This window comes from Ochotona curzoniae, unplaced genomic scaffold (genome assembly GCF_017591425.1).
Source record: "Ochotona curzoniae isolate NIBS_2020 unplaced genomic scaffold, NIBS_Ocur_1.0 contig_50, whole genome shotgun sequence".
NCBI classification, from domain to species: Eukaryota; Metazoa; Chordata; class Mammalia; order Lagomorpha; family Ochotonidae; genus Ochotona; species Ochotona curzoniae.
In genome coordinates, this window is record NW_024466446.1 from 10,229,550 (window position 1) to 10,254,654 (window position 25,105).

Sequence of the window (25,105 nt, forward strand, 5' to 3'; positions counted from 1 at the left end):
GCCTTTCTTCAGCTCCCTTGGGCAGAGGTTTCCAAGACCATGGTTAATGCAGCAGCCAGGCTTTTTCAAAATACACTGGCCCCTGGGACCAGCTTTGTGGTGCAACACATTAAGCCATCACCTGCAACGCCAGCATCGTGGGAGCGTTCCGGCTGGAGCCTTGCTTGCTCCACTTTGGTTCCAGCTACCTGCGAATGCGCCTGAGGAAGAAGGGCTGTGAGTGGAACAGCTGGAACTCGGAGTGGCACCACGTCGGACGTCTGAATCCCAGGTGGTCGTTTAATCTATCAGGCCACAACATGAACCCCTCCATTATTTATACAGATTGATTCTCACCTTTTTAAAAGGTAAGAAAAGAGAATTTGGGCCCTGCACGGTGGCCTAGTGGCTAAAGTCCTCGCCTTGCAAACCCCAGAATCCCATATGGGCGCTGGTTCATATCCAGGTAGCACCGCTTCCCATCCAGCTCCCTGCTTGTAGCCAGGGAAAGCAGTCAAGGGTGGCCCCAAACCACGGGACCCTGCACCTGCATGGGAGACCCAGAAGGGGCTCCTGGCTTCGGATCGGCTCAGCTCCGGCCTTTGTGGCTGCTTGGCAAGTGAACCAGAGGACACAAGATCTTCCTCTCTGTCTCTCCTCCTCTCTGCATATCTGCCTTTCCAATAAAAATAAATAAATCTTTTAAAAAGAGAAAGAAAAGAGAAGTAACATTCATTAAACAGCTGTATGGTAACAATTTTCACATCGTCTTTTAGTACTTATAACAACCCTAGGGAATAAAATATTTTGGTGAACGGAGAGGGAACTGGAGATATTATCTGACAAGTATAACTTATTTGCTTATTTATTGACTATAAACTTTTATCATTAGAATATAAGCTTCATCCCGGCGCGGTGGCGCAAGTGGATAAGTCCTCGCCTTGCAACCCCGGGATCCCATATGGGCGCCGGTTCTAATCCCGGCAGCCCCGCTTCCCTTCCAGCTCCCTGCTTGTGGCCTGGGAAAGCAGTGGAGGACGGCCCAAGGCTTTGGGAACCTGCACCCGTGCGGGAGACCCGGAAGAGGCTCCTGGCTTCGGATCGGCATAGTATCGGCCCGTTGCGCTCACTTGGGGAGTGAATCATCGGACGGAAGATCTTCCTCTCTGTCTCTCCTCTCTCTGTATATCCGCCTTTCCAATGAAAAAATAATAAAAATAAATCTTAAAAAAAAAAAAAAAAAAAAAAAAAAAGAATATAAGCTTCATGACAACAGATCCTGGTTTTTTTTTTTTTCTCTATATTTATTTACTTATTTGAAAAGCAGAGTGACAGAAATAAAAGGAGAGGAAGGGAGAGAGGAATTGCAGTCGCTGATTCAGTTTTTGCATGGCCACTCAGGGCTGAGCCAGGCTGAAGCCAGGAGTCAAGAGCCTTTTCCCGGGTCTCCCATGTGAGCTCAGGGTCCCAAGGTATTGGGCCGTCCTCTGCTGCTTTCCCAGGCCACGAGCAGGGAGCTAGGAGAGAAGTGGAACAGCCGGGACATGAACTGGCTCTCATACGGAATCCTGTTGGATTCAAGGCAAAGATTTAGCCACTAGGCTATTGTACTGGGTCCTCTCTTTAATTTTTAAATTTTTTTTTAACAAGATGAGTTATTTGAAAGAGTTAGAGAGAAAATGTTGCGTTCATCGGTTCACTCTGCAAATGGTAATAAAGGCCAGGGTTGGGCCAGGCTGAAGACAGGAGCTTCTTCCAGGTCTCCCTTGTGGGTGTAGACCCCCAAGTGCTTGAGCCACTCTGCACTGCTTTTTTCCAGGTCGTTAGCGGGGAACTGGGTCAGAAGCAGAGTGGCCAGGACTTCAACTCGGGATTCCCGGGCTGCGGTGGCGGCTTGAAATGCTATGCCACCACACCAGCCCCAGATTAGCCTTTGAGATGGATTTTGTTCTAGAAGGTACACATCAAAGCTTGAGCTTATCAGCGTGTATTCTGATGAACGCAAGCCACCTTTCAATAACTTTCCCCCAAGGTCTCAGGCAAAGTTCAGAGATATCATAATCCCCAAGAGATCTTTGAACTTCATCGGGAGACAGGCGCCAGACGCAAAGGTCAGCCAGGTGGCTCCGCACGTTGGTGGCTACTTCTGAGGCTGAGGAATCATGCGAGAGGGATACACGAATGAACAAATGATTGCCTACCCTTATTCAGTGTGACACTGGGTCTAGAGGGCAATAACTGGAAATCAGTCGAGCTCAGCAGAGAATTGGTAGGCTAAATGACACTCTACACAACGGAGTGCTGTGCAGTTGTGAGAAACGTAGCATCGAATTATTTAATGAGTCAAAAAATTCTCAAAAAGAATGTTATAAAACGGCATATGAACATAATTCCATTTTTTAAAAAAATGCATGCATGCGTACGTGACTATATATACAAAGCTGTTAAGAATAACGAATGTTAGATTAAAACATTAGAAATACTTTTTAGTGTTAATTTTTTTCCTCATCGACACAGCTGCTTTTCACACAACATAGATAGCTTTTATGGGCCTGGTGCGATAGCCTAGAGACTAAAATCCTCACTTTGCATGTGCCAGGATCCCACGTGGGTGCCAGTTCTTATCCTGGCAGCTCCACTTCCCGTCCAGCTCCCTGCTTGTGGCCTGGAAAAGCGGTCAAGGTCGGCCCAAAGCCTTGGGAGCCTGCACCTGCATGGGAGACCTGGAAGAGTTCCTGGCTCCTGGCTTCGGATAGGCTCAGCTCCAGCCGTTGCAGCTACCTGGGGAGTGAACCAGTGGATGGAATATCTTTTTGTCTCTGCTTTTATTTGTAAATCTGACTTTCCAGTAAAAATAAATAAATCTTAAAAAAAAAAAAAAAAAAAAACAGCTGTTGTGAATAGAAGCCATTGCTCAGTGGGTAGCGTTGCGGTGTAGTGTGTTAAGCCGCTATTGCAAGCGGCATCCCATACGGGCACCAGCTGAAGGCCCCCACTGCTTCGTTTATGATCTGGCTGCCTGCTATTGGCCTGGGAGAGCAGTTGAAAGATGGTCTTAGTGCTTTGACACCTGCTCCCACATGAGACCAGTTCTTAGCTCCTGGCTGCTGTCTGTCCCTGCCTGGCCATTACAACCATTTGGAAAATAAATTAACTACCAAAAAAAAAAAATCTCTCTCTTTCTGTCTCTCCCTCTTTTTCTCTAACTCTGTCAAATCAATAAAAAAATTTTGACAAAGCCATTTTGTGCGCTTGAAAATAGCTGGGAAAATGTTTGTGGGTGTCCCACGTGTAGCTACAAGTGCTATTCTTTTGGAATATTTGTTTGTTTGAAAGACACAGGTTCTTTGAAAGGCAGATGGCTGGATGTGCGGGTGAGGTCAAGGTTTGTGAATCTGCCTTTGAATTGTTGGGGATACTCTCTCCCCATCGCTCATATGCACTGGACTTTGTCAGTGCTAACTATTTTTTCTTTTTGGATACCTACCAAGGAGGAGACCTTAAGCAAGACGACTTGGAGGCAACCGTGCCCTCTTTTCTCTTTCTGGTTTTGGTCCGAATGAGCCCAGAGTAGCTTCAAAGTCGCAGCCTTGCTCCCTGCTTAGTCACTGCCTAGGAGAGCGCCCCCTGGAGTGCCAGCCCTGTAAGGCGATGCGGGCAGCCAGGAGCACAGTGCTGGCTGAGTCCTGGCTGCTGCACCTGTTCGCAGTCAAGGCACCTGAGACGGTCAAAGGAGATGGGACAAGTGTATGACACCTGTCACTCAACATGGGCAACCTGGACAGAGTTCCTGGCTCCTGGTTTCAGCCTGGTTCAGCCTTGTTCCGGCTGTCATCTGTTCCACCTGTCATCTTACAAGGCAGAAGTGAAAGGCCCACACAGGAGAAAGACATGAAGAACTGAAGCTTCCAGGAGTACCTTGGGCCTGGACTTTTAGCAGCTGGAATTCTTGTTGTATAAGGAAAAAAAAAAAAAAATAGGGCCCAACATGATAGCCTAAAATCCTCGCCTTGCATATGCCAGGATCCCATATGGGCGCCAGTTCTAGTCCCGGCAGCTCCACTTCCCGCCCAGCTCCCTGCTTGTGGCCTGGAAAAGCAGTCGAGGACGACCCAAAGCCTTGGGACCCTGCACCCGCGTGGGAGACTCGGAAGAGGCCCCTGGCTTCGGATCGGCTCAGCTCCAGCCGTTGCGGCCACTTGGAGAGTGAATCAGCGGCCAGAAGATTTTCCTCTCTGTCTCTCCTCCTCTCTGTATATCTCTCCAATAAAAATTAACAAAGCTTTCTTAAAAAGAAAGACTGCAAGCCCCTGCGTGGCCTGTGAGTTTTTGTATCTGTAAACAATTCTAACTGGTAAGGGTGATCAGACACCGCCTATAGCATATACCTGCCCAGCGTGTCCGTCTGGGTCCTCATCCAATTCGCTTCTTCAACTCGCTTTGAATTGTTCCTATCCCAGCATGGGCACTGCTCTGCGGTCACATTACACCTCTAAGCTTGCGTGCTAACACTGGAGGTCAAGTTCTCGTGGATCCCTTTCCCGGGTCAATCGCTTTTGCCCCACGTCCTGGTCCTTTGAGTGACACATGGCCATCTTCAGGCCCCTCCTCTCTGAGACAGACGGCTTGCTACATCTTTCAAGCAGACAGCCCGGCAGTCAGCTGCAACCGTGTAATTACGGAGATTTTAAGAGCCATTCGAGAAGACGTTCGCTTGATTCACCTGCCTCCAGGCAGACCTGCGTCTAGCTCTCCCAGACACGCGGGAGGTGTGGGCCTCCGTGGGCCAGGCTTTGAGCAAGTGTGACTCACTTGGGAATTCTGAGACATGCAGTTTAATAGTCCTCGGTTTCTCAGCTAGTAAAAATAGGAATTGTGATGGGAACAGGGAGCAGGATCCTCAGCTTGCGCCGGGGCACGTTATAATGGCCAAACAGGAACGGTGTGTAGCCTGTCAATTAAGATACCTACTTCCCACACTGGGACTCGTGGGTTAAACTGCCAGCTCGCAGCTTTGGAGCCAGATTTGTTGCTTCTGGAGAAGTGGAAACACGAGTTCCTTTTCTCTTTCTCTTCCTTTCAAAGCAAAAATATATATATGTATTTTTTTAAAGATTTATTTATTTATTGGAAAGTCAGATATACAGAGAGGAGGAGAGACAGAGAGGAAGATCTTCCATCCCATGATTCATTCCCCAAGTGAGCTGCAACAGCCGGTGCTGTGCCGATCCACTGCCAGGAACCAGGAACTTCTTCCAGGTCTCCCACACGGGTGCAGGGTCCCAAGGCTTTGGGCCGTCCTCGACTGCTTTTCCGGGCCACAAGCAGGGAGCTGGATGGGAAGTGGAGCTCCCAGGATTAGAACTGGCGCCCATATGGGATCCCGGTGCATTCAAGGCGAGGACTTTAGCCTCTAGGCCACGCCGCCAGGCCATGCCGCCAGGCCCTTTATATATATACATTTTTAATGGTCACATATTTTTATCGCTTTTCCCATCAAGAGATTGAGTCTGTTTCCCTACCGCTTGAAGTACAGTGGCTTTTGAGTGTGTTTTTATCAGGGAATCCAGTGGGAGCTACCTTGTAGAGTTCTAGACTCAAGCCTCAAGAAGCCTTGCACCTTCTGCTTTCATCCTCTTCGGAGGATGCACAAGGGGGGCACAGCTCATGGCCAGAGCAGCAGGCCAGTGCACAGGAAGTACTGCAGCCTTGGCCCTGTGAGGCCACCGCAGCCACCACTGCTTCTTCGCTTGAGTCATCAGGTAACGCTGCCATGGGACTGACCCCAGCAAGACCAGAACCACCCACCTGAGCCCAACCCAAATTGGCGAAGACTAGAATCATGCAAAATAGCAAAGAATCGTTTTCAAATATCAATACATTTTAGATGATGCGTTAGCATCTTTGGGATGCTACAACAAATGATCATAACTTTATTCTCTAACATATCTGCAAGTTGGAAGTATGGAATCAAGTTCTCAGCAGGACCATGTGCCCCCCCAGTTTCTTCCAGCTTCTATGGGCTGCTTGCTGGCCTTGACATTCCTTAACAAAACTCTAGTCTCTGGCCCTGACGCTGTGTGGAGGTCTTTGTGCTCCACTTCCCACCCAGCTCCCTGCTTGTGGCCTGGGAAAGCAGCAGAGGACAGCCCAGTTCCTTGAGCACCTGCACGCACGTGGGAGACCCAGAAGAAACTCCTGGCTCCTGTCTTCACATCGGCTCAGCTCTGGCCACTGCAGCCAGACGGGGAGTGAACCAGAGAATGGAAGCTTTCTCTCTCTCGTGTGTTTGTCTTTCCTTTTTTCTATAAATCTGCCTTTCCAATAAAAATAAGTAAATTTTTTTTAAATATCTCCAGCAAAGATAATATCCAAATAGAATCTCCACTGTTGTCATAAGTTTTCTAAATCATATATAGTTGAAAGGCAGAGAAAAATCATACACGAAAGATATCTCCCCTCTGCGGACTCACCCCTCGCCCCCAGGGTCCCCGAAGAGCTAGAGCTGGGCCACGCTGAAGCTGGGAGCCAGGGGTAAGCCTGTCTGCCATGTGAGCGGCAGGGACTCTACTGCCTGAATGACAGCTTGCTGCTTCCCGAGCTGTGTGCGAGAAGCCGTGATCGGAAGTGGAGCAGGGCTGGACCTCCAACATTCCGGAATGAGACACGGGTGTCCCAAGTGGTATCTTGTACCCTTGCACCACACATCCATCCGTGCTGTTAGACACCTTAATGCCAACACCTGTCAGGCAGCATCACGTGCCCCGCATCGCTTTATCCACGCGTCACGAGATTTCACAGGAAGAAAGCTCGCGCCTCCTCCCCATGAGGAGAGCATCCAGTGTTCGCCAAATCTGCCGAAAAGTCACAGCATGACAGAGCTTCCGCTGGCCACCGTCCCATCCCTTCCGCTTCCCTCGAGGCTTTTCAAAGGAGTGGTCTCCATGAACTTCCTCCACCTCCTCTGCCTTTTTATTTTTTTAAACTGATTGATTTTTTTTCTTTTTTATTGCAAAGTCAGATACACAGAAAGGAGGGACAGAGAGGAAGATCTTCCATGCATTGATTCACTTCCCAAGTGGCCGCAACAGTTGGAGCTGAGCCGATCTGAAGCCAGGAGCCTGGAGCTTCTTCTTAGGTCTCCCATGCAGGTGCAGGGTCCCAAGGCTTTGGGCCTTCCTTGGCTGCTTTCCCAGGCCACAAGCAGGGAGCTGGATGGGAAGCAGGGCTGCTGAAACACAAACCGGCGCCCATATGGGATCCCGGCACATGCAAGGAAAGGACTTTAGCCACTAGGCTACAGCACCGTACACAGCTGCCATATCTTAAATAAGTACTTTCTCCTCTCTTTATAGCTCCTCCCCCTTGTATGACCGTGACTGTTGCTAGCCATCTCTTTTCTCTTTGCACCATACTGCTTCCCCCAGAGAATGAGCCCATTCCTAAGTGTCCATTTTCACTACCTCCCCCCCCCCATTCTGTCTTTTACCCTGACTCATTACACAAATCCCAAGCCCACAGCTCAAACTGTTCCGTAGAAAGAGCATGCTCTATTTTATGCTCTGTTCGTCAGGGTGGGCTACGCCATGCTGTGATCCCAAGCTGCCCCCAGGTAACAGAAGTTGATAAAAACAAAGGCCTTTCAGGGGGCAGCCATGCCCGTCACCCGTCCAGGCCACAGGGTGACAGATGCGATGACAGCTGGCCCAGCCCAGGCTGGCTCTTACAGCTCCTCTTTCAGGTGACCACACTGCCTTCTGTAAAGCGACGAGTGTAAGCCTGCCCCAAGAGGCAAAGCAAGTATGTGTAAATATTCGGGAAAAAGTACAGTATACTGGATCCTGTTCAACAAAAGCTTTATACGGGAGGCACAGAATCACTTTAGCAACATGCACTTAAAGACATCATTTTTTTTTTCATAATTTCTCATAGGTAATATTTTAACCCGCTTTCCGAGAATGGAAACCTCGATGCTACTGTTTCTATCACTGTGACTTTTCCTAATGACGAAAGAACTCTTGCAAGACAACTAGGAAAATGCACACACACACACACACACGCATGCACATCCCACAAAACCAACACAAATCACCAGCAATCCTCTGTCGCAGGGCTAACACCTGTCACGTTTTAGCGTCTATCTTCCGACCCATTCACCTACCGGCAGAGACATGACAACGGGCGCATTTAGTTTTCAACAGCAACCACCCCGTGTTCCCCACGTAACTTTGCGGCTGTTAACTTGGCGTTGCGAGACTTTCCTCTCATTCTGAATGTGACACACACTCTCTGTGACCGTAGTTTGCCAGTTGAAACAGCCAGCTTTGATCTCTCCCAGGAAGATGCACGCTATGCGAACGCCGATCGGCATCTAGACTTCACGTGTCCCCAGTTAACCTCTTGATTCGCCCCAGAAGCCTGTATTGCCTCATTTTTTTTTTCTGTGTGTGTGTTAAAACCATCGGTATTCACTCACTTCTCCCACCATGGAGGGGTCCTGATCGCTAGTTGATTGTCACCATTCCACGTTTAATGTGACAACCCTTGTTCCAGAACGGATCCCGCGTTCTCTCGTTCTCTCTCCCTCCCCTGACTCGGGTTTCTGGTCTTGCCACCATCGTCTTTCCCAGGACGCTGTGCCACCTCACAGCTGGGACCTTCCCTTCCTCTCCTTGTTCCCCTGAACAAATGAATCTTTAAAATACAAAGCAATCCCAGCGCGCCCCAGCTCCCCCAAACCTCCACCTTGCATTGGGATAACGTCGCAATCTTTCAGTCTTTTCAGACCCTTTAACTACTCTTCCCTGTCCCAGCACTGTGACATCAGCCTCAGCTTCCCCCCCAAGCCTGCCAGGTCCCCTCTCCCGCCTCAGCCACCGGACTTGCTCGCTCACTGCCCTGTCTTGTCTTGCCCACAGGCTCCCTGTCCAGGAAGTTTCCTTGATCGATCTACGCAACACCCCCTCCTCACGGCATTTGCTTTATCTGCTGTTCCCTACTGGAATAATAATTCTTTTACGACGACAACCTTGCCTGGTTCTCAGCCTCTGAACAGCACCAGGCACAGCAGCAGACAGCCTAGTAGCCACTGGTTTCCCCGGAAACAAACCCAGGCACTGGAGGCCACTTCCTGGCATCCCCCGTCTCCCAACCTAAGCGCAGATCGCAGCGTCTTACCTTGCAATGACGGCATGCTCCCCGGGGACCCTCTCCGGGCGCTTCTGCACACTGCGAGCCCTCCTTCCCAGCAGCTCAGCCTCTCCTGTCCCCCACCGCCCTGTCCTTGGCCTGCGGAAGCCTTGCCTCCTCCGTGTGCCTACCGCAGGTTTACTAGCCCCTGCTTCCTCTTGCTTCTGTTCTTCCTGCCTTTAACCTCCAGCCAGTCACCCAACCGCGGCTGCCTATCTACATCTGGAACCTGTAGAGTCACGTCCCTCCAGCGCTCATGCCGAGGGCACGGACTGTTTTGTTTTGTTGTTTTGTTTTAACCTGCTGTAGCGCTTAGCAATCAGAAGCAATCTTTGTGTATTTGAATGCAATTGCTGGGCAGTGAGTGTAACAGGGAGCTTAGCCACCTCTTCTATAAGGGATCCTGTGAGCACAGGTGGTGCTTTGAAAAAGAAAGAATCGGACGGGAGAGAGAGAGAAGCAGACCCACTACACCAGCAACACGGAGGCCACACACCAGTGTTGACCCCACGGAAAACTGTTTTCTGGAGAAAGTCCTCTTGCAATAGCACCTGCTTAAGCAGCAGAATAAAGGACTCCTGCACAGGCAGAGGACTTTGAACTTGCTTTTTTTTTTTTTTCCTTCTCCCATAAGGCAAAGCAAACAGTTGTTAGAATGTAAATTACTGTATGGTCAATCGCAACTGCGGGGAAGTCCAGAGCGCCGCCCTAGTGGACCACAGAGCCCAGAGGTCACTTCCTGCTTCCTTTACACCCAAGAGGCCAGTACAGACAACCCAGTCCCACCAAGGCAGCTGCTTGCTGGGTGCTGGCTACGGCCCTGGATGGCAACAAAGTGAGGCAGAAATTGATGGAAGGACATTTCTTTCCCATCCATGGCTATTCGTCCCAGTTTCTGTGGTTTAAGAGATGAGGCTCTAAAGGACAGTGCCTCCCTAAGTCCAAGCAATCGAGTTCAACCATTCAGTCCTAGGAAAGCCAAAAGACTTAGAGCACACACCCCTCCCTCCTTCGCTAATGCATCTATGTCCCAATTGAGTCTTCAGACCGTGGGACAAACCTTTAGTCGGCATTTTCAGAATTCTCTATTTGGAAGGGGAGTTCGTGGTACAGCAAGTTGTGGTTCCATTTGCACAGCTTGTATCCTATCAGACTGCCCATCTGAGTCCAGTTACTCTGCTTCCAGTGCAGGTTCCTGCTAACGGAAACCCTGGGAGATAGCAATTAGGCTCAGATGCTTGGACCCCTTGCCATCCACACGGGAGACCCAGCTAGAATTGCTGGTTCCTGGCTTTGGTTTGGCGCAGCCAAATGTTTCGCAACATTTTGGGAGTGAACCAACAGATGGAAGCCCTCTTTTTTACCTCTCTGTGTATGATACTGTGACTGCCTTTCAAGTAGATGAAAATCAATTTTAAAAATAAGCACTAAAAGTGAGTGAAACCATCTGTACTAAAAAAAAAAAAAAAAAAAGCAAGTTATCAACTCAAGGACATAGGTCAAATGTCAAATCTTGGGCACAGCCATCCAAAACAGAAACATCCGTATTCTTGAAACACTTCCATCAACCCCAGGCAATAAGTAAGGGGCCCATAATGTTGGGAGGTTTAGGGAAACCTGCCGAGAACGCACACATCTCAACAGCTTGCTCCTAACCATCTCACACCAGGAGTACCATTCCATGGACTAACAAAGTCATCTTTCTAAAATCATTTTGAACTCCTCTTTGCCCTCACACTTATGTGAAGCCATATTTAAAACTGACTGCAAGGCCAGGCGTAATGGTTAAGCTCCTAGCTTTGAACATACGGGGATCCCATCTGAGTGCCTGGTTCTAATCCTGGCTGCTCCACTTCCCATCCAGCTCCCTGCTTGTGGCCTGGGAAAGCAGTCCAGGACGGCCCAAGGCCTAGGGACCCTGCACCTGCGTGGGAGACTCGGAAGAAGTTCCTGGCTCCCAGCTTCAGATCGGTGCAGCACTGGCGGTTGCGGCCACTTGGGGAGTGAATCCTCGGACGGAAGATCTTCCTCTCTGTTTCTCCTCCTCTCTGTATATCCGCCTTTCTAATAAAATAAATAAATCTCAAAAAAAAAAAACCAGCGAAGAATCAATATGGCGGAATAGGGTAAGGACACGCTTAAATGGACGGAAAAACATTTAATCAAGATGAAGCAGAGAGGATATATTCAAAGAAATAGGAGAGGACAGAACAACAGCAGAGGGGTACCTGGAGACTGATAGACACGGGAAAGCAGCGGGCACAACGGTGTGGTGTTGCAGTGACCGATATTCCAGCGGCATTCAGCGAACAGCGATCTGAAATCCACCAGCAGCCAGAACTCCACCAGCAACCAGGTGGGAAGACTTTCAACGGGAACTTGGGAGGTAAAGCCAGACAAAGAGCTGTCCAACCTGCTGGTCCGTTTGACTTGACCAGGAGCAGAGACAGAGCAGTAGATCCCAGAAGGGCAGTGTGAGAACAGTGTGGATTTCATAGCCCAGTCAGCAACCAGAGGCGAATTGGGCGCCAGTTTGCGTGAGGAGGCAAGGGAAAGGACTGAGCATGCCCTGAGCTGGAAGTGAACTCATTTCTGACTCAGTGAACTGCATCAACGTGCTATTATACAGGTTCCACCCAAGATAGGTCTGGGAAGCCCTCAGACCTGATGGCCAGCAGATCAAGAACTCCAGTAGTGGTACATCAGGCGCCATTTTGTGCACTGTGGCAATAGTTTTAGGCCTGCAGGGATAACCGTGAACTGCGCATGTGCTGATCTCGCGAGAACTCGCTGAGTTCAGCGAATTGCATTGGTCCCACCAGGAAATAATACCGAGTGTAGCTCCGTACAGTTCAAAATAGGTCCGTGTGGCACCTAGACCTAACGTCCCATGGGTTGCGACAAGATAAGCGCCACCAACAACCTAACTAGATAGGACACCTGGTGTCTCTCTATTCCCGGGAACTGCTCCAAACGGAAGTGGGAGAAAGGTTGCTGAGACAATGCTGCAGCCTCATCATGGTATCACAGGAGGTGGAGAGTGGTGAGCCAGGAGCTGGGGCTGTGGAGACCATGGTGGAAATGTAACATAAGAAGCCAGACCTGGAATTCACTGGAGGTTGTGGCACAAGTGGCTGTAAGCAAAAAGTTGTGTACCAACTGCAATAAGTAAAATCGCATTGTAGACCTGTGGGTGACACAGCTTAGAAACCTGTCCCAAGGAGAAAACTCTGCTAACCAGAAGTGCAATGGCCAAGAGCAAAAGAAAAGACAAAGGAATAATGAATATTACCGAAAACTCCCCTGCAAAGGAGCAAAACCCTATGCCAATCTCAGAGTTAACTGAGGAAGACATTGAGAAAATGGGGCATACAGAATTCATGAGATTCATTTTAAAGCTTCTGATCAAAAATAAGAAACACGGGCCCGGCGCCGTGGCGCAAGTGGTTGAGTCCTCACCTTGCACGCCCGGGATCCCATATGGGCACCGGTTCTAATCCCGGCAGCCCCGCTTCCCTTCCAGCTCCCTGCCTGTGGCCCGGGAAGGCAGTTGAGGACGGCCCAAAGCTTTGGGACCCTGCACCCGCGTGGGAGACCTGGAAGAGGCTCCTGGCTTCGGATCGGCATAGTATCGACCCGTTGCGGCTCACTTGGGGAGTGAATCATCGGACGGAAGATCTTCCTCTCTGTATCTCCTCTCTGTATATCCGCCTTTCCAATAAAAAATAATAAAAATAAATCTTTAAAAAAAAAAAGCACCACTCTTTAAAAAAAAAAATAAGAAACACATACAAGAGTTCAAAGAATTTAAGGAAGCAATAAAGTAAATCAAGGCTGATGTATCAGAAATTAAGAACACAGTAGAGCAAATTAAAAGTACAATGGAGAGGGCCCGGCGGCATGGCCTAGCAGCTAAAATCCTTGCCTTGAGCACGCCGGGATCCCATATGGGCGCCAGTTCTAATCCCGGCTGCTCCACTTCCTATCCAGCTCCCTGCTTGTGGCCTGGGAAAGCAGTCGAGGACGGCCCAAAGCCTTGGGACCCTGCACCCATGTGGGAGACCCGGAAGAGGCTCCTGGATCCTGGCTTCAGATTGGCAGAGCATCTGCCGTTGCGCTCACTTGGGGAGTGAATCATTGGATGGAGGATCTTCCTCTCTGTCTCTCCTCCTCTCTGTAGATCTGACTTTCCAATAAAATAAATAAATCTTAAAAAAAAAAAAAAAGATACAACTACGGTTGACAACAGAATCAGGAAAGAAACCACCTGTCAGAAGAACCTGGCAAATGTATCATTACATCTCTTCAAACAACAGGGGCAGACGGTGAAAACCACAAGGGGCTATTACCATCTCCCACTGCATCTGAGGCAAATATCCCTAAAGAATGACCTGAGCACTTTAGGACAAAAGCTAAACAAGAAGAGGTTAGAGACATTTAAGAAAAGGGATTGGGGAGCCCGGCGTGGCAGCCTAGTGGCTAAAGTCCTGGCCTTGCGCGCTGGGATCCCCTCCACTTTCAATTCCTGCTTCTTGTTAGTGTGTACCAGGGAGGCGGCAGAGGCTGATTTGAGCAGTTAGTTCCTTGTGGCCCGTGTGGAACTGAATGGAGTTCCAGGCTTCTGTTGCGGCCATTTGGAGGGTAGATTGTGGCTGGATGACCTACGTTTCAATCAATCAATCAATCCAGCCAACCTTTGAAATACATAAGAACACAAAAAGGAAATTTGTAAAATTTCACACTAGCACAGAATACATGTGCAAAAACTTTTCCATCAAGTTCCATCTATTACCATGAAAAGTTAAACTACTTTCAAATACCAGCCATAGAGAATGGACTCAATGAATCATCATATACCTATGTAAGTTGCAAGACAGATCTACACTGATTTGCATGGAGAGTTGATCATAAGTTTTTAACATATTTATTTATCCGAAAGCCAGAGAGAGAGAGAGAGAGAGGATCTTTCATCCGAAGTTCATTCTTCCACTGTTCCAAAGTGTAGAACGGGGAACTCAATCCAGACCTCTCACACGGATGGCTAAGCTCTGCCTGAGCTATCACTACCGTCACTCAGGGTCTACGCCGGTGGGAAACTAGAGTCAGGAGCCAAACTCCAAGTGAATAAAATTCCACCTTGGCAGAATGCATATGTTCTGGAAGGGATCCTCAGAGTATCACAAGGTACATTCAGTTCAAACAGAGAGGTTTCCAAGAATCTAGAAGAATATAATTGTATGCAAAAAAGAACAGGGTTCTGACCTGTGCGACTAACAAAATCAGCAACACTTCTCAGCAAATGTCTTTATCTCATTCTGTTCTGATCCTTAAACCCCAAATTATTGGGCGTGCAATCTCTAAGTAACTTGATTCTCTTCTCATGTTTTTTTCTTTTTAATGTATTCTTAAGGTTGAGTTATAGGGAGAAAAAGAGAGACAAAGAAAGGAAATCTTCCATTTGCTGGTTCATACCTCAAAGGCCCACAGGGACTAGTTAGGGCTGAACCAGTACAAAAGCAGAAGCCCAGAGCTTCTTCCAGGTCCTCAGCATGGATACCAGGGTCCAAGGACTTGGGACTTGGACTTCTGCTGTTTTCCTAGGTACATATAGCAGGGAGCTGGATAGGAAGTGGAGCAGCTGGGACTCAAACATTGCTCACCGATGCTTTTCCTGAGTTCTACACTTCTGTTTCCTTTATCCAAGGTTTGGTCAAGACAAGTGTCTGTTTGGTGCCGAAAAGAAACCAAGATTTTGTTTAATGAGTTCTCAGTTCGTTAGTATTAAGTTGTAACTGTAAAAGCACCAAATTCCAAGAAGGAAAAAGAGAGGAAGGGAGGGAAGGAGGGAGGAAGAGAGACAGGAAGGAAGGAAAAAAAGAAAAGGAGAAAGGGAAGGGAAGGGAGTGGAAGGGAAGGGAGGGGAGGGCAGGGGAGAGGAGGGGAGGGGGCGGAAGGGAGGAGAAGGGAGGAGAAGAAAAAGAGGAAAGGAAGGTAATTAACAGGACCCGAAGTTCAACCGCCTGCGTTCCCAAACCCTACTAGGAAGTGCCCAACCAAGACCCAATTGTTTCTTCGCCCGTGAGAAGTCAGCCATGGCAAAGCGAACATTACATTTCACTTTTCTAGTTCAGAAACAACCAGGGGTGGATCTCTAGTACCTTCCCGAGCTTTCGGATTCCAGGGAAACGCTTAACAGTAACAGGTTCCACAAGGAAGCTTAGTGATCAAAACAAGCTGGACCTGATGAATTCCACCACGGAGACTTGAGATGTTACAAGGGCCGGAGAGAATAGGGGCAACCTGGAGGTGGGTCGGTGGCAGGCCCCCCTCCCCCTTCCCCTCCCCCTTTCCCTCTCCCTTCCCCTCCCCCTTCCCCTCCCCCTTCCCCTCCCCTCCCCACCGCCCTGCTCCTGGAGTGGCCAATGCTTCTTGCAGGAAACCACAGAATGCACAGTGGTGGGGGATTTTCTACCTGGGTTGAAAGATAGCCGACTCACTCCTCCTTGAGGTTAACGCGGAAAGAGATCTTCGCAAGTACAATATTAGATACCAGTTCTGAGAATTTTATAATAGGACGCACACTGTTACAAATAGTTTAAGGGAATGACTATATTATTCTTATTAGAAAAGTAAAAAAAAAAATACATGAATACCTGCTGAATGTACTGCTGGTTATATTTCAATACTATATGACTCTTAAAATTTGATCTAAAGAAAATTACTAAGTAATTAAAAAAAAAAAAAACGAATAGCTAGGCCCGCAATGGAAAAAAATTTTTTTTTCACCCGAAAAATGGCAAAACACATTATTTGCTTTGTTTGTGTCTGAAACACCGATCAGCAGCAGAACAATTCTGCCAGTGTTTCCACCAGGGTGACGACTTGAGGAAAGGAAGAATTGCCTTCTCTTAAAGGAAATTCTTAAATTCCATGGATTGCAGCAGCAGAGGCCCGGGACAGGGAACCGTGTTTGGAAGTTTACAGTCCCAGCTCAGCCACTGCTGGCTGCAACACTTGAACAAGTTACCTGGCCCTGTGCAAAGATGTGCCCAAGCTTTATTTTCCTCTTCTTTTGATGTGCACAGGATTTGTGTGTGTGTGTGAGAGGGTTTGGTGATACCATCCATTTAAGTAATAACAGTGACAGGTTGTAATATTAACACATGTTCATGAATCTGCTCCATCCAACACAGCTCTTCCTCCCCACATACAATACTTGTAAAGGGGAAACAAAAATCTGAGACAGAAATAGCCTAGAGGCACCTGTTTGTGTTCCGGCTGCTGCATTTCCTGATCCAGCTCCCTGCTCGCAGCCTGAGAAACCAGAGCAGGATAATCCAGGTCTTTGGGCCCCTGCACCCACATAGGAGATCTGGAAGAAGCTCCTGGCTCCCTGCTTCAGACTGGCGCAGCTCGGCCTTTGCCTTCATTTGGGGAGTGAACCAGAGGTTCTCTCTCTCTCTCTCTCTCTCTCTCTCTCTCTCTCCATCTCTCTGTGTCTCTGTAACTCTGACTTTGCAAGTAAATAAATGAAAGAAGGAAGGAAGGAAGGAAGGAGAGAGAGAGAGAGAAAGAAAGAAAGAAAGAAAGAAAGAAAGAAAGAAAGAAAGAAAGAAAGAAAGAAAGAAAGAAAGAAAGAAAGAAAGAAAGAAAGAACCCATCTGCATTCATCATAGGAACACTTTATACCACACTGAACATACGGGTCCTTCCCGGTCATGTTTCGTCACACATTCTATTCCACAGGATGTGTCTGGGGCAGAATCCCAGGACAGGGAACAGAACGGAGAACTTTGGCTCCACCAGCCACTGGCATCGCTAAACCCAAAGAGACACTGGTGTCAGCTCTCTGACAGCAGTGTCACCGAGGCAGTGCTGATGGGGAAGAAGCCAGTGTTGACCACGACAGCTACCAGGAACATTCGATTCTGAGCCAGGGACTGGCAGCATTTCCTAGCTGTCATTTCATTTAATCCTCTGAACAGACATAAGAGACATGTGACATATAATGAAACCAGATTTGGAGAAGTTAATCGGCCCGTCCACCATCACACAGCTAGCAGGGCCAGCCTGCAAGTAGACCTGATTCCACCCCGGGGGGCCTTTACTCTCCACTCCTAGGCTACAACAATCCCACCTTTTCTTGCAAGACTGCCTGTGAGGTGAGTCTGAATCCAGTTACTGCTTGTTCACGCAGCTCAGCCCATGGTCTCTAGCATCCTTTTCACTCCCACCTCCGGACCCCACATCCTCAGTGACAAGGTACAGAGGTGTGGCCATGACAGGTGGCAAACCTGCCAGAACCTTCTGCCCGATACACCCCATGTTCCCCCACGCCAAGTTCCCCCTCCACCATGAAACCCAAGACAGATAAAGAAATCCCCTGATACACTTTGTGCCTCTTGGATTATCCCCTTTAGGCCTTCAACGTGAACGTACAAGACGCAGGAATAATTAAACTCACGTTGCAAATGAAGAGAGAGTCAGGTCAGAGAGATGGTTTGCTAGCAGCTACACAGCAAGTGAAAGTTAAAGAGCTTCGATCTGGGACCCCCTTCGCAGGCCCTGGGCACGAACTCCTCACAGCTCAAACTTGTTGCCACCAGCAGCCCAGAGCAGGTGAAACGAACCTTGCCCAGACTCAGAGCAAAGACTCGCAGAGAACCTAGTGTGGCTGACCTAACCCTTCGGCATGAACCTCATGTTACCTTTTAACTAAATGGTTGGGACTTCTCCCAGCAAAACCAAAAATGCTCCCAAATCCTTGCCAGCAGTTTCAGTGGAAGGAAAGCAGCAGCTGAAGCACCTGTCCTGGGAACCTGAACAGGAAACCCGTGCCTCCATCGAGTCTCCATCCAGTCTGATTGTGAAATGGATGCTGAGTCGGGAACCCTGAGAACTTAGCTATTTGCCAGTAAATCCAAAATGCCAGCCGCAAGCATTTCTGCTTGTCGACTGAAACGGAGCACAATTTTAAAAATTGCTTTTTCCACTTCACAGCTCTCCTGGCTCAGGAATTTAAAATACCAATGTCACAGAAGCCAAACTTTTTTTTTTTCTGGAAATAATAAACCAAGACGGGAAAAATAACCTTGCTTTGGACAACAGTAAGCCTTGAAGGGGCTGCCTCAAAGTCAAATTCTGACCGTAGCCTCTTTCTTCTTTCCCTTCTGGGCTTCCCCGGGGGGTGGGGGGTGGGGGGGCAGTCTGAGAACCCGCCGGAGGATGCTCGGCTCGAATCCCCAGGCCACCTGTCAGAGTTCCGAGGTCTGCGAGAGCGAGGTGCGGATGGTGGTTTGCCGGGAGCGCGGGTCATTGCCCCGTTGCAGGGCTCCACCGCCTTAGCCTCGGAGCTCCTGGCGCCCTTCGGAGCTCAGGTGCGCCCTGCCGCGGACTAGCAGGGACTGCGCAGCTACAGAGCCCGGGCGCGGCGCTCTGCCAGCCGGGCGCGGCTTACCTGTTGATCTTGAGCGCAAAGGCGCGGCGCTCTGCGCTTGGCAGCGTGGCCATGGCGGCCGGCGGCTCGGTGCGCTCTAGGGTCGCAGGATGCGGAGAGCTGGTGCCCGGCGCGCTGCAGAGCCTCTGCAGTGCATACCGAGGAGGGAGCCAGCCTCATCTGTCAGTTGAAGCTGGAAACTTCCGCATTTCCACCTTCTGCACTTGAAACCACCCGAGGGGAGGGCTCAGGCTCCGGGCTGCGGCGGCGGCGCACGGCCCAGACACCCACCAGCCAGCCTGGCACGCTGCAGCGGCGGCCGGGGAGGGTGTGGACTCCGCGCGCGCAACTGCCCTCCGGATCTTCCCTGCGGATCCGATCTCGGGCAGGGACCTGCCGGCTGACCCGACGCGACCACGGAGCGCAGGCCGGAAACTCCATCTGCCCGGAGAGGCCAGGGAACCGGCAGACAGGGCGGGGGGAGGGAGCCCGCGCCTTCCGCCAGCCGCGCAAAGTAGGCGAGGTCGGGAAGCCAACCCTGGCATTCTTTAGTCCGAGCTCTGGGGAAAGGCTGACCACTGTTCCTGGGAGAGAGACAGCGGAGTTTCAAAACTGATCAGATCTCTGAGGATGCAAATTAATCTTTTGCCAGAGATATGCCCATCACCTTTGTTAGAACGCCTTGGAAAAGTAAAATGGACCCATCCAAGAAAAGTAAAAGCTTTTTTTATTTCCCCCACTGTGGAAGAATTTTTGTTTGTTTTTCTTTTCTGGGGAAACACGACATTCAACATTACTATAACTCAAGAATTACGCATCCCTGTCTCACTTTCGGGCTGACAGTTCTTGCAGCCCTAACTCAAGACAACCTTCGGTGACTACCATAGAAAACCACTGGGTTTTGGTTTTTTTTTTTTTTTGTTTTTTTGTTTTTTTTCCGTGTTGGGTTGCTGCAAAGCCTCATGGTACTGGAGATCTCTCTTTGTCGACTTGACCTTGAAAAAATCCGAAAGCAGTGTGTTTGGGACTCAAAGCTACACTCTTGCTGTGGCGCTAACCCCAAGCGGCTACATAGTGCTGGAAATGATAGGAACATCATCTGAGAGGGCTGGGTGTGCGAATGTACATTGTCTTTTTGAGACAGCACAAAGATACTAGCAATGTCGCAGACACGACCTTATGTGGATTCCACGTTAAAATACTTCGGGATACACTGAGTAAAGTTTCTGCTCCAACGCCAGCCAGCCCCCCCGCCCCCATGGTTCTTATTTCACATCGGGTTGGGGCATACACCAGGTTGTGGAGCAACTGTACCTCTGGTTAGGTAACTTAGTGCCCCGCCCCAGGAGCAATGCCTTTAAGCATAGCAGAGAAAAGCCGGCAGTTATGTTGCACAGACTACAAAAAAACAAACAAAAACAGATCTAAAGCAATGTTTTCAGTTCGCGGTGTATGACTTTACAAATTCTCCCAAGTATATTTACTATGCTGGAATTTAATCTTAAACGTTTGGATAGAAAAATACTTCTTTGAATGGGGCGCAAATAAGTAATTCCCAGAGGATTGTTCTGGCGGTCTGGAGTCCGCTCTGCAGTAAGTAAGGTGATCTTTCCCAAGGACTTCTCTGAGTTTCTGATTATGACATATATTCCCAAGGAGAACAAACAGGCTGTTTTATAAGAACGAGGGAATCTTACATTTGCAGAACTGGTAGTGAAGGAAAGCTCCAGGAAGATGGGGTGGGAGGGTGGGGGGTGTGCTCCTAGAATCTTCCATCTTTCCGCAGATGAACGCGGAGCCCAGCCTCAGCTTCACAAGTCTGGCCACTGCCGCCCTCCTTCCGGCTCTTAACCCCATGATGCTTAGCAATAACTCAGATGTTCTCAGCAGTCTTGTCACAGTCCACTGGGAATATGTTAGCCACGGATGCGGTCATGTGACAGTTAGCAAGCTGCAGACTCTCTCAGACGCCGTCACAAAAAAATAGCCAGCCAGGTGCGTTCTTCCGCATTCGCACCGCCTGCTTGGTTGCCTTGCCAAAGGCGTCCCTCCTCATCACCCTTTGTCCGAAAGGTCTCCGGGATGCCTCTCCCCTTCCACAGCTGGGGACCTCTCCAGTGTCTCCTTCCCTCTGTCTCTGTGTGTTTTTATGATTTTTTTCAGAGTCTACTTCGCTTTTCTCCAGGAAAAGCCAATGTCATTCTTGCAGCTTTATTATTGGATGTAATGAATGACCAAATAGGGGATAAGCCGCCATCTGCAGCCCCAGCATCTTGCATGGCTGCCGGCTTCAGTCTTAGCTGCTGCACTTCTGACCTAGCTTCCTGCTAACGAGGCAGGGAAAACCGTGGAAGATTGTTGTGGGCTAAGGAGTTGCTTAGCTCTGTTTAAGCTGTGCACCCTCAGGAAATGGGTTTGGGGCTAGTGGCACCTAGTCTAATTAGACTCATTAGCATCCTATTGTTCTGTTAAAGGGCTTGCGGAAAGAGTATATAAGGTACAATAAAGGGAGGCTTGGAGAGACTTCCACCATCACTGGTGCGCTGTCGGTGCCTCAGACCCTCACCATGTCCACTTTACCGGCTCTGCTGGCCAGAGCTATCTTTCTCCACTTTATCTAACTCTGTGTTTTAAATAAATAAATACATATTTTTTTTAAAAAAACTTTATATCAGATACTGCCCCAAATCTTTTACAAATATGAATTGGCAACAATGGTTAAATAATAACACTATCCCCACTTCGCATCTGAAGAAAATTGACAAGACAAAGAGAGGGAGAGACAGAGAGAGAAAGATGCCTTCCGCCTGCTGGTTCACTGCCCATTAGGCCACAGTAGCCAGGGCTGGGTCCAGTTGAAGCCAAAAACTCCACTCAGTACTCCCACACACGTGGCAGGAGCCATCTTCCGTTGTTTTCCCAGGCACATTCGCAGGAAGCTGAGCTGGAAGCGGAGCAGCAGCAACTCAAAACCATTCTCCAATCTGGTATGCTGCTGCTAAGATTTTTGTTTGGGGCCTGGCATGATGGCCTAACAGCTAAAGTCCTTGCCTTGAACGCGCCAGCATCCCATATGGGCGCCAGTTCTAATCCCAGCACCTCAACTTCCCATCCAGCTCCCTGCTTGTGGCCTGGGAAAGCAGTTGAGGACGGCCCAAAGCCCTGGGACCCTGCACCCGTGTGGGAGACCTGGAGGAAGTTCCTGGCTCCTGGCTTCAGATCGGCGCAGCACCTGCCGTTGCGGCTCACTTGGGGAATGAATCATCAGATGGAAGATGTTCCTCTCTATCTCTCCTCCTCTCTGTATATCTGACTTTGCAATAAAAATAAATAAATCTTTTTTTTTAAAAAAAGTAGGTACTTAATAAATACACAATGGATAAATGAATCAAGAACTGATTCAATGCTGAACACAGAGCAGACATCAGTAAATATTTGTTAGAGATAATTTGAATGGGAATTTTATGTGTTGTTCAGAAGAAAGAGCCTTGCTTTTTATTCCCTTGAGTCTTTTTTTTTTTTTCCAACTCTGTTTTGAATTTATTTCTTGGGTTGAAATGGCAAAGCAGCCTGTAGATTATTTCTAGCAGTTAACTATTGTTTAAAATTTATTTTTTGCTTCTTTGAAAGAACGTGAGAGAGAACCCTTATCCAGTGGTTCACTTAACACATGCTAGTGGCCTGAGCCAGGACCTGGGGACTCGATGCAGGTCTCCAGGCGGGTGAGTGGAAGCTGGTGGCTTGAGCCATCATGGCTGCCTCCCAGGGTTTGCACTGGTACAATTCTGGAATCAGAGATCAGAGCTAGTGCGCAACCCAAGCAGGTGGGATAGGGTCATCTTAGCCACTCTCCTGCAGCATTGATTATAATGATTTGTTTGAAAATAGGAGAAAAGAGAGCCGGTGTTCAGGAGTGAGGCTTACATGCAAAGATGTGGTTGTGTTGAAAGCCAGTCACTGTTAAGACATTCCAGTTTGCAGTTCCTTATTTTTTCCGCTTCCTTGCTTCTTTTGTCATGACAGGTAGGTAAACATGAAAAGAATTTTCAAAGTTTCCTTTAAATGTTATGATTGGGAGAAGGTGTTAAGCCTAGTGGGTGAGAAGTCTGCCCGAACATACCACAGTGTGTGGATTTCATTATGGGCCCTGGCTCTTGATTTCAGTGTCCTGCCAATGCAGACTCCAGGAGGAAGTGGTCAAGTTCAAGCACAGGGTTTCTTCACTCATGTGGGGTTCCCAGCTCCTACCTCTGGCCCAGCCAGCCCTGGCTGTGGGAAGCATTTGGGAAGTAGACGGGTGCATAGGAGCTTACCCTGTCTCTATCTCTGAGTATCTCTGTCTCTCTGCTTTTAACTTGAAAAAAAAAAAAAAAAAGAATAGGGTTTGGCACCGTAGCCTAGTGGTTAAAGTCCTCACCTTGCACATGCCAGGATCCCATTTGAGTGCCAGTTCGTATCCCAGCTACTCCACTTCCCATCCAGCTCCTTGCTTGTGGCCTGGGAAAGCAGCAGAGAACAGCCCAGGGTTTTGGGATCCTGCACCCACATGGGAGACCCAGAGAAGCTCCTGGCTCCTGGCTTCAGATCAGCTTAGTTCTGGTTGTTGCAGCTGTTGGGGAGTGAACCAGTGAATGGAAGATTTCCTCTCTGTCTCTCCTTCTCTCTGCAAATCTGACTTTCCAATAAAAAAAAAAATCTTAAAAGAAAAAAAAATGAAAAAATAAACCAGATTTTAAAAAAATTATCCTCATATTTTACATGTTTGCACTCACAATTATGTGGCCACCTTAATACATGTAAGTATTGTATGGATTTGGGCTATATTATAATATACAATGGTATTTCATATTCAATAGAAATATTAATATCATTGCATTTCATTTATTTTTGTTTTCCAAAAGACTTTATTTATTTGAAAAGTAGAGAAAATAAATTCTTCCATTGCCCAGTTCACTCCCCAAATGGCCATAGCAGAGAGCTGGGCCAGGCTGAAGTCATGGGTCAGGAGACTCATCTGGGTCTCCCGCATGGGTGCATGTGCCCAACCACTCGGGCCATCTTTTCCTGCTTTCCCAGGTGTGTTAGTGGGAGCCAGCTTGATCTGGATTCTAAGTGGCACTCGTATGGGATGGCAGCTTTACCCACTATGCCACAATGCCAGCCCCATCAGAACATTTTACAACTGTAAGGTTCAATGTCTCCTTCGTTCCTCCGTGAATGTGTAAGCTTCTATTCATTCCGTAAGCATTTACCAAGTGGCACTGTCCTAGGTGGTGGCAATCCTTGTTTCCCGATTTGGCAGACCTCATGACCCAGGAATGAGGCATTCGTAAGGAAGCAAAGAATAGGCCCACATGACAGTGAGGGGACATTGTGCTTCGGGAGAGGGAGGAAGTGCCCACAGGAAATGAGATATGCTTGCGGAGAGGGTGATGGCAGACAGACTGACACGGAGGAAGAGTGACTTCACTGGGTCCTGAACCACAGCTTCACCAGGCAGGGAAGTGTGTCATCAGGGGGTTCCTGGCAGAAGGGGCACAACGTGCAAGCAGTAGAGACAGGCCAGGCCACGAGCCACGCAGGAAACAGGAGTGTCACAGCAGCCTGGGGGCACAGGGTGCAGTGGCAGAGGCTGGGTGTGCAAGTGTCCCACCGAGGAATTCCAACTTGGTCCCCGGGGGCCATCGAGGGCCACCACCGAGAGATGATTGTTTCTGTGTCTAAGCCAGTGGTTCTTGGGGGAGACCCCCGCCACCTGGCAGTTTGTGGGGACACGCGTGGGAGACTTGCCAATTTCTGCTTCCTAAAGCTGAGCTCACGTGCCGGGCACTAATGTAGTTCTTTACGGAACATTGAGCGCAATATTCGCCAAGTCTTGTTTCCCGGAGGACAGGGATTCTATGGGGACAGAAGAGCAGGTGCTTGTTTCCTGTTCTGCTTACTCGCACCCCTCATTGCCGGCCCCGTGGGTAATGCTTCCCTCGGACTCCCATCTGCCCCTGCTCTTCGCTCAGGTTTCCATGATTGTGGACTTTCTCCTCCCTAAAGAAGGAACCGCTCTCTAGTTCTTATGTCGGAACAAATGACCAGATATTCACAAAACGGAGACCTTCTCCCAACGCATCCTCCCGCCCCGCCCCGTGTCTTCTATCCCTACAATTAAAAGTCGGAATCTGGGACCCGGTGCCGTGGCCTAGTGGTTAAAGGCCTCACTTTGAATGCACCGAGATCCCATATGGGCGCTGGTTCTAATCCCGGCAGCTCCACTTCCCATAAAGCTCCCTGCTTGTGGCCTGGGAAAGCAGTTGAGGACAGCCCGAAGCCTAGGGACCCTGCACCTGCATGGGAGACGAAGAGGATGTTCCTGGCTCCTGGCTTTGGATCGGCACAACGCCGGCCAGTGAATCAGCGGACAGAAGATTTTCCTCTCTGTCTCTCCTCCTCTCTGTACATCTGACTTTGTAATGAAAATAAAATAAATCTTTTAAAAAAAGTTGGAGT

General features: G+C 48.9%; 1 protein-coding gene across 2 annotated transcripts in view; it reads right to left on the reverse strand.

Moving 5' to 3' along the window:
• Positions 1–18,823, reverse strand: part of DOCK8 (dedicator of cytokinesis 8) — a 173,512-nt gene extending 154,689 nt beyond the window's left edge. Inside the window, exon 1 of one of the 2 annotated variants that reach the window (XM_040988913.1) lies at positions 18,626–18,823. In XM_040988913.1, coding sequence (XP_040844847.1) covers positions 18,626–18,784 — 159 coding nt within the window. In that variant the 5' untranslated portion in view covers positions 18,785–18,823. The remainder of the gene's footprint in view (positions 1–18,625) is intronic. The other variant, XM_040988914.1, reaches the window with a different exon arrangement.
• Positions 18,824–25,105: the final 6,282 nt, after the last annotated feature.